The sequence below is a fragment of the Macadamia integrifolia genome, chromosome 1 (genome assembly GCF_013358625.1).
Source record: "Macadamia integrifolia cultivar HAES 741 chromosome 1, SCU_Mint_v3, whole genome shotgun sequence".
Classification (NCBI taxonomy): Eukaryota; Viridiplantae; Streptophyta; class Magnoliopsida; order Proteales; family Proteaceae; genus Macadamia; species Macadamia integrifolia.
The window spans coordinates 35243741-35253325 of NC_056557.1; the positions used below are offsets into that span (position 1 = coordinate 35243741).

At 37.6% G+C, this 9585-nt stretch overlaps 1 protein-coding gene across 2 annotated transcripts; it reads right to left on the minus strand.

The window, feature by feature from the left end:
* Nucleotides 1-683: 683 nt before the first annotated feature.
* On the minus strand, nucleotides 684-8855 carry LOC122087740 (50S ribosomal protein L21, chloroplastic). Of its 2 annotated transcripts, none has more exons than XM_042657006.1 (5): nucleotides 8478-8855; nucleotides 8276-8356; nucleotides 1496-1597; nucleotides 1338-1412; nucleotides 684-1007 (listed from the first exon to the last, which is right to left on the minus strand). In XM_042657006.1, exons 1-5 carry the CDS (start codon nucleotides 8796-8798, stop codon nucleotides 978-980), a joined length of 609 nt encoding a protein of 202 aa, XP_042512940.1. In that variant the 5' UTR covers nucleotides 8799-8855; the 3' UTR covers nucleotides 684-977. The 2 variants fall into 2 exon arrangements, with proteins under 2 accessions (XP_042512940.1, XP_042512922.1); XM_042656988.1 differs by having other exon boundaries at nucleotides 684-993; nucleotides 8478-8852.
* Nucleotides 8856-9585: the final 730 nt, after the last annotated feature.

Here is a 9585-nt window from a genome sequence, read left to right on the forward strand (position 1 = left end):
ATTTGAAGTGATGCGGTTGAACAAAATATTATTTCTATGCTTCCGTCTAAAGTAGCAGTAAGTGACAAACATGGAAAAAACATAGGACTTATCATTCTCTAGGATGTAGCCAGAATTGAAAAGGTACAAAATGAAATTATTAAAAGAGTCTCCAGTCATGTTCTCGGTCCTCAACCCCAAAGGGCTCGCTGTCCAAATTCTTTTGGTAAACTCACAAGAGAGAAAGGTATGCCAGATAAACTCATGCTGTCTTTGGCAAAGGACACAAGATGGTTCAACATCCATCCATTTAGCATGGGTATCTTTGGTAGGAATCCCTCCCTGCAATAGTCTCCAGAAGAAAGTCTTAAGTTTGGGGTGTAATTGAAGTTTCCAAACAAACTGCAAAGTATGATCAATGACTCAAAATATTTTTTTTGTACAAAATGAGAGAGGAGTTGAATTTGGTGATATAAACCATTCAACTGTGCTATGTAGTTGTAGATCGAACCAAGAATTACATTAGATATACAACAGTCCTGAAATTGTGAACCTGTAAGATAAATAAAGCAGATTCTATTTTCCAGAAATGATCAGAAAGTTCTATTAGATGATTATGATGGATAGGTGAGTACAAGCCTAAAATGGAAGTTTGATCTTTTAAAATTATGACCATGGGGTGGGCTCATTAATATGTGCAACAGTTGATCCAAAAAGTAATGCTTCAGTTTTTCATTGAAGTAACTTGCTTGCTTTCTGTTTCATGGAATTAACTCATCACCATTAGCAAGTGTTCCAGTGAAAAGGGCCAGTGCCAATGATATCATCACTATTGAGTCTCTTCAAGAAATTTGAATACAAACTCTACATCATTGAAAGAAACTACATTTACAAAAAACTAAAATGATTTCCTTAGCCAAATGTCCATATATTAATCCCGTCCTATGTCTCCAGTGTAACAGCAGGTGAGTCTTGATAACCGGTGATGCCTGTTATCCTTATCCTTGTGATTGGCTGCAAAATATCTTCTGTGAGTTTGCAATGAAGACAACATCATAACCAGTGAGTATAATAGAGTAATGACTCATTTAAGTGCTAGTGGTGATGTTCCGACAGTTTATATTTGATCAACATTAAATATTTGACATGTGGAAATACAGGCTTTGCTGGGTAATGTTCTGAATGCATTTCCAGTAATGGTACTCTACATTGCCTGGAACACTAAGAAAGTAGGAGAAATCTAAGGAACAAATTAAAGCGGAGAAATATTTTCTCTGAAAGAAGAGTTTAAAAAGAGCTATTTGATCAATGAATTCTTATACCATTGCGTCCCATATGATTAAGGAACCTCATAATACCTGTCGGTGACCGATATTTCTCCGATAGTTCTTTTTCTTCTTGTATTTGAAGACAATTACTTTGCGGTCCAACAACTGCAAGAGAATAGTAATCTGAGCAATTGCAACAGTGAATTCAATAGCACAAAAGGTCCCAAGCGACCTTGTAAAGTGCCCACCTGTTCCTCAACCACAGCATGCACGACAGCATTGGGCACCACGGGTTTCCCAATGTATGTACTTGTTTTGGTGCCTACCAGTAATACCTTGTTCAAAATTATCTGCACAAAAAAAGAACTCAAAAACATTAAACTACGAATTCAATTGAAAACCAAAGCAGAAAAACTATGTGACGCTATGGAGATGTAAAACATGAGAATATGATGACATATGAGGAAATATATAGTCGTCTCATTGAACAAATAGAGGAAAGGACTCGTTACATTCCCACCATGTCTCATTTCAATAGAGGCAGGTTTAATTCAATGGTAGAATTAAAAAGGAAGCAAAGGGAGGGACGGATTCAATAAAGAGCTGTATCAGCTTCACTTCAATGGAAGTAAACATAATATTTTTAACGTATCTCAGAATGTTGAAAAACAGAAATAGGCTCTTCATCACATTTCAGTCATTTAAAAAGATGGCATATGTTATAATCTCAACATCTGCAAGTAACCATTGGCCAAAACATGTCATCATCATTGTGAAACCAGAAAATAAAATATTTCAACTGATGTTTCAGCACATATCCATGAGATGACTTGATACAATACATTTTATGCGGTAAGAGATAATACTTCCAATGGGAAAAAATAAAGAAACGAAACCCATGCCCTCCACTTTACAAGAATTATATATAGGATCATTTTTCTGAATGAGTTCAACCCCAGAATTATAAGAGGTGTCGAGACAAGCACTTTTGTTGCATAATATGTGAATACAGTGAAACTCTATGTTTGTCAAACCATAATTCTGTGAATGATTTTACTGATTACGTGAATAGATATACGGTTGCATGGATATGGTTATTAAGTAAATCAAACTAGGAAAACCCTAACAAATAAGATTCATGGACTCAATTGTATATTACCAGAATATTTAAATATATTAGGAGAAAGTATTTACTTCAATAAAATGCATTATTAAACTTTATGGCTAATATAATTATCTCTTGGGAAAGGATAAATTTCTAATTCATGGCTAATATAAATTATCTCAGCAAGCAAGAACAGAAGAGAAAAATAAGAAAGAATGAAGAAAATTTTGGAAAAGAAAAACCAGAGTACTATAATCCTATGCATGTTTGACAAGAATATTTCATCCAGAAGTAGTAAGAAATTATAGATTGCACGTGATAGTTCTTCAGATAAGTTGAAGCTAATCTCACATTATTAATCCTAACCTGAATCACTATTAATTTCAACACCACTGATGCTCCAAGTTCTTCTATCTCTACCATTCAATACAATAAGTTTACCATCAAGTTCGAAAAAAAAAAAAAATCACCAAAACTGGTATCCATAATTGTATAACAGTTGATAGTCTTATCAGATGATACTCCTATCAGGAAGCCATTACCCGATTCTGACAGCAGTCCACAGCAAAAGCCAACAAGACAATCCCATCCATCAGGAAGTAACATGGAAAATATCTCCCAAGAGAGATACTCAACAGAAGTCCAGTCAGAAGCATATCCTACTTTAACTCCCACAGTGCAAGCTGTCATCCAAAAAACCATCCTCAGACACCATCACTTCACATGCCAACTATGTAAGGACGTTTAGCTCTCCAATGAATTGCATAGAGATCTAGAAGGCTCACCTGAATTGTAATTTTTTGTTTTTTAATCATTCACTTTGTTTTTCAATTTCATGAGACTTAGGTCTCATTGTTTTTAGGGAAAATTAACTTTCACGGAGGCCTGCTACTATTTTTCATAAAACTGGACTTTATAACCCCAACAACATATGTAAACCATGCTTCTTGGGATAATTTTCACCCACCAAATTGCAATCTGCAAACTTCCCAAATAGCGAATTTGCCCGCCAAAATGGACTCCTAGAGAGTTGAGAAGTAATATCCTACAGTGAGCATCAGGCCCGATGAACACCCAAGTATCAGAGATCAACATCCAAGTTAAGGCATTCTCAGATGCAGGGATTGCAGTTAATACATAAAATCTACAGCCACTACTTTGGAGTTCAAATTGAGCTGTTCACATCATGAGCTTGCCCAAGCAAAAAACTGGTGATGTAACTAGAAGAACCTCCAAACAGATTCCAAGCACTCATTTTAAGGAGATATGGATGGAAACTCCTCTCTAGCATCAACGTGGTATGGATGCACAACATAGTTTTTAAGACGGTAAGACAACATAGGCGTTTGAGGGTCTTTCAGAGCGCCTTAGCGATAAGGCGGGCATAAAGCGTCGCCTTATTGACTAAAGCATTCCTGTGTAATTTTTTTTTATAAAACCAGTCTATTTGGCTCAAATCCTAGTTCAATCCTATTACTCATATGTTAAATAAATATTAACGGTTCATATTCATACCAATGTAAGATAATCATCAAAAAAACAAATCAATAAAGTGAATAAACTAAGTTCACCTTCATCAATCATCAATCATCAATCATCAATATTCAACCAAGTGCAAAGATTAGCGCAATCTATACAAAATGGAGTCAAAACTTGTGCACTGGTTCATAAGCTCAAATTCAGATAGCCTTTCTGTGAGATTTTCTTTACATAACTCAGTTTTTTCTTCTGATTTCTCCAAAACTATTTTAATAAATACGTAAAGCCCTACTGTTATATTAAAAAAAAAAAAAAAAACCCTGCACTGGTCAACCAGACTGAACCTATCATTTATAGGTAAATTTCCAAATTTAGCTTGATAAGTATGCACATCATTTATTCCAAATGTAATATTAGAATAAAATGCCAGTAATTTGTGAAACAAAATGATGAACTGAATAGGCAACCCAAAAAAGACTAATACAGGAGTATATTACAAGTAACTAACTCCGCAGTTTATAACCCCAAACAATACAAATACAAATACAAAGAAATAATACCATCAAATAAATCCCCAAGAATACAATACCCATATAGAAGCAAAACCAGCCCAAAACCTAACCCGATAGGAGAGAGAAAGACTTGTTATAAAGCTAGAGAGAGAGGTGCGGCCAGGGCTGTAGGAGTCCTATTGAGTTGCACTCTTGGGCGTAGATAGTCCCTAGGGAGAGTACAAAAACCCCCAAAGTTGAGAGGATTCTGACGGCTGGTTGTGAAGTTACAAGCTTTCTGAATTTTCTGACCTAGGAGAGAAAACTGAGAAGAACCTTCAAGAACAGCAGCTGAATGCTTCCAACAGTGACTAGGTAAGGATCGTGGGACCCTTATGAGGCCTGGAATACCCTGATTGAAGACCTGGCTGAACAGAGTACAGAAGAAAGAAAGAGAGGAGATCAATCTCTCTCCTATTCCCACTAGGATTGCTGATCGGTTCTGATTTCTGGAGACTTTTATCAGAATCTGAATTATATCTCTTGAATGTTACAGCAAATAAAATAAAAAAATAAGAATAAAATAGATGGGGGGTTGAGAAGGGTGAAAGAGAATAAAGGAAGTAGCATCTCAGCCTGGGCTTCTCACCCACAGCTATCTCAGCTGCTCTAAGCATTTAGTTGCAAACTTTCTTTCATAAATGCAAACTTTCTTTCATAAATGCAAACTTTATTTCATTCAAATCTCCCCAATAATGGGACATATGCCTCTCTATTTATAGAGGGGAAGTTTACAATCATACTAATACTAAGATCTAGTTTCCCAATAGGACTAGACACTCCTACTACAACTAGGGATTCAAAATAGGACTAGGACTTGACTTTATGACTCCAACATGGAGTAGGACTAACTAACTAATAGTCTATATAGAACTTTACAACCAACTAATGGCCTAATGGGCCTTTATTGAATTAAATAACAACTAATTAAACTAATAAATAAAATCTCATTTTCCTACCTTCTACCCATATTTTAGGCCTATTAAAGTGGCATATTTCAAAGAAAACCCATGGGATCAAAGGCCCAACACATACATAACACAATCCAAGGTTTATTTGCAATAAAATAAGCCCAAGTTACTTATCTACATCAAAGACCATTTACTCTTCTGAGACCAATCAATAAACCCTGATTCCAATCAGATTACTACAGGGTTGCATGACAAACAACAGATCATCTCAAGTAGTTACAGTCACCGTAGGAAGAAAAAAAAAAAAACTTATTATACGAAGTCTCAAGTCTCACCGACCGAGTCACCGACACACCGTATGGTGTCTGATGAAGATGAAAGAAGAAGAGAGAAACAAAAACCGTATGGTGTATGATGAAGAAGAAAGAAGAAGGAAGAAGGAAGAAGGAAGAAGGGTGAAGAAAGAAGAAAAGAGAAAAAAAAAAAGCGCACAAATCAGAAATTAGAAATATAAACTAAAACATACCTGGAGATGTGGAAGGACACTTCGCCGGAGGTCGCCGGATGTCCCCGAAGGCTGTCGGAGGAGAAGGAGAAGTCATCGGAGAAGAATCGAAGGAGGAGGCTCACCGTCGGTCAGTTTGGGGTTTTGCGATTTGGAGTGGAGACTGAGAGAGAATGAGAGCACTTAGCCGAAGGTCGCCGGAGGTCGCCAAAGGCTATGGGAGGAGAAGGAGAAGTCGCCGGAGAAGAATCGAAGGAGAAGGCTCACCGTCGGTCAGTTTGGGGTTTGTTATTTGGAGCAGAGACTGAGAGAGAATGAGAGATGTGCAATTTAGCGATTTGGGTTTTATTTTTTATTTTTTTTTGGTAAGGGTTTTTATTTTCTAAGTTATATGGTTTTTTATCCAATGCATCACATGTGCATCAAAACTTATACACCTACCAATGAGATAATGTAATTTGAAATCTTCATAAAGTAATTTTAAAATATGTTTAAAAAAAAAATTTGATCCAATGCATCACATGTGCATCAAAACTTGGAATCTTCATCTAAGAAATTTTAAAATATATTTTAAAAAAGCAAACACATAAGGGGACCGCCTCAGTCATAAGGCGTCGCCTTATAGCGCCTTAGAGTATAAGGCGGCCGCCATATTCACTTACCAACTATGGACCGCATCAGCGCCTTAAAAAACAATGATGCACAATGGTTGAAGGCTTGTATTAAGCTCATTCTGGGGATCTGAAGCACTAAATATGGAAGTGTTATAGTTGAAAGCCATGAGGAAAGAAACATAGGGCAGACTTTCGGTTCTTCTTCTTGTTTCATTTCTTCTTAAGTGTACAGCTGTAGCAGAAGGTGGTTCCAGGAATACTTGGTATTCCATCAGGGTTTAGGCTCCAGTTTATAATAATTTGTATATCCCATAAGACATAATCTATGAATGTAAACCACAGGAATTGCAAAAGCCAATAAAGAGATGCGGAGGGTAATGAGAGCTCCAAATCAACTTTCCAGAAGCACACACAATGTTTGACCTTAAGATTCTTCTATGAGCCCGAACATGAACATCAGCCACCTCCTGGCAAACCACCCATTTGGCAATTCTACATAACTCCTCTCCTTAGCCTGATATAGTTGACAGAGTCCATGAATCCAGATTGTCCAGCACCCCAATCTATTCAGAGCAACCTTCTCCAGCATAATCAGGCCTTCAAAATCTGGGGCTGATGAAACTTTTACTTTCCACCATATTATTGAGTGCCAAAATCGATTATTGAATTTAAAATCCACCATGCTACTGAGGAGAGAGAAATAGGTAGGTGGACTTGAAAAAAATTCACTAACCTTTGTGAAATATTATCATCCCCCTTGTATGATCTAACACATACAATCCTCACTTCATGTGGTCACCATCACTCCTCGGTCCTCAGAATTCAGTGGATGATATCCTCTTAAACATCACATTTTCTGCTCCATCAATGAAAAATAATTATTACTGAAAACAAAAATGAGCAAGCATGACCATTTCCTCCAATTTTCCTCATGGTGTGTTTTATTAATTCTATATTTTCTTTCACTACTGGCACTGCAATTCTACACCCGCGCCCCCCCTTTTTCCCAAAAAAAAGTTCCTTCTAGTGGTAATTTTCAAAGTCTAGGATTGTCCAGTAGATAATGATTTTTCAAGGAATACTTTTCACATTGCATGAAGTGATTCCATTTGGAAGATCGTGCTCAAATTGTTCTACTCTTTGGCAGGAACTGCATCTTCCTTGCCCCTATTGATGTAAGTTTCATGAAATCATGGTACCAGGATGTGACCATATTGAGGTTCTAATACGATTCAATCCTTAAGGCAGAAATTGGAATTCAATGACGAGGAACAAACTTATATCGGCAATTTAGGAGAGAGATTAGCAGCCTCCATTTCTGTTATCTTGTAAGGGAATCCATTCCCATGCCAAAAACACTCATTCAACATCATAAAAAATCCCCCATCCCGAAATCCCTGGATTTAGCACTTCTTACAGCTTCTAGAGCTCTTACTTTTCTGGAAACAAAAACCGCAGCTATTTTCCCATATTTTCATCTACCCAACTGCTCAGTTTAGTCTTGTGGCTGAATAGCTTCTCTTTGGAAGCCACTAGTGTGGTGGGTATCCCATGGTTGTGTCAAATCACAGACTTCCATTCATTTGATTGATTTGGTGTTTTATCAGTTATAATCTACAGTAAGAGTTCTTGCTGCCTTCGAAAACGAATGGCTGGTCAGAGATTTCCGTGAAAAACAATCTTTTTCTTGACATCACAGAAGATAGATTAATGCTATTCCTCCAACCCTTCCACTCCTCAGATGAAGGCCACACAACATAGGAGAAGCACATTTTACATTCTAAGGAATCAAACAAAATCTAACTAGTTAGCCAAAAAAAAAAAAAAAAAATCCAGCACTGAGAGTAAAGCCGATTCATTTACCTTATCGTTCACATTGGCACCTTTGAGCCTTTGTGTATAGATGAACCGTCCCGGGTGAACAATATATTGACGAGACCCAACCTGATTATCGATGAAACAAACAAGGCCCAGTTGATCAAACACAAGAAAAACCCAAAAGGCCATCTGGGTATCATCCGAATTTCTCTAAAAAAAAAAATCAGAGAATTTCAATTTCACTCACCATGACAACAGCAAAAATCTCTTCACGTTTGGGAACCTCTATCAACGTTTCAACGGCTTGGGCTGGCTCAGACTCCGGTTCAGCTTCAACGACGGTTGCCTCAGATTCGGAGGATTTGGTTACGAACGAAAATGTGGAATTCCGAGATATTACAGGAGAAGAAAGAGAAGGGCGAAAGATGAGTCTGTCGGAAGGAAGAAAGGAGGCAGAAGGTATGAAGTTGAGACTGGTTTTGGAGAGTAGAGTTGCTTTACAATTTTGCTTATGAGCTGTCGCCGCTGTTGGTGTCCATGAGGAAAAGCTAAGTCTCACAGACGCCATTGCCGCTTGCTTTGGGAGGTCGACACTGTCTAATCGGCTTCACTCTTCAGGGGTACTTTATCCTATCCTCACTTGAGGTTTAAATGACTGTCAATACCCTTAACAATTGTTCTATTGACAAAATCTGTCATCATCTACCCAATAACCCATATCAAAATGGGGGAGGTTCTCTGGAGGGCGGCAGTGTGGCTCTATATCAGTCCGCGGGCTAATAGAAATATCAGTAGAAGTATCATTAAGAGTGAAATTTCTGTTTTGAATGGGGTGGAGCAGTTATTTAGCTCTCCACTCTATCTACATATGGAGCCACGCTGACTTCGTGTTTTTCAAAAGAAAAGACAAAAAATTGTTATCTGGGTCTGGGCAATGTTCAAAACATGATCATGACAATATTATCCAAGTAAATATTCACAAGTGTTTTATGTCCGTGAGAGGTCCCTACACCTACATATAAGGCGTGTTATCCCAAGAAAAAATACGATTATTGCACGCCCTTATGTCTATGGTGCAAGACTTCTCACGAAATCCCAAATCATGGCAAAGAAAATTTTTCTTTTTTATCAAATGTTCTTCCAAGATGAACAGAGGAGTGATTGTCGTCTCCTTGGGCTACAGAGCCTTCTCCAACTTTTGCCACGGTTGCACTTGTAATGTTACCGCTTCCCCGCTCCCTTAAATCGAAAGTTATATTAACGTACCAAAATACCGAATGATCCGCAATATGTTTGAAATGGACAAGAAGTAAGGAATTGAATGCCCCTTGTCACTGCCCCTATAGGTGGATGGA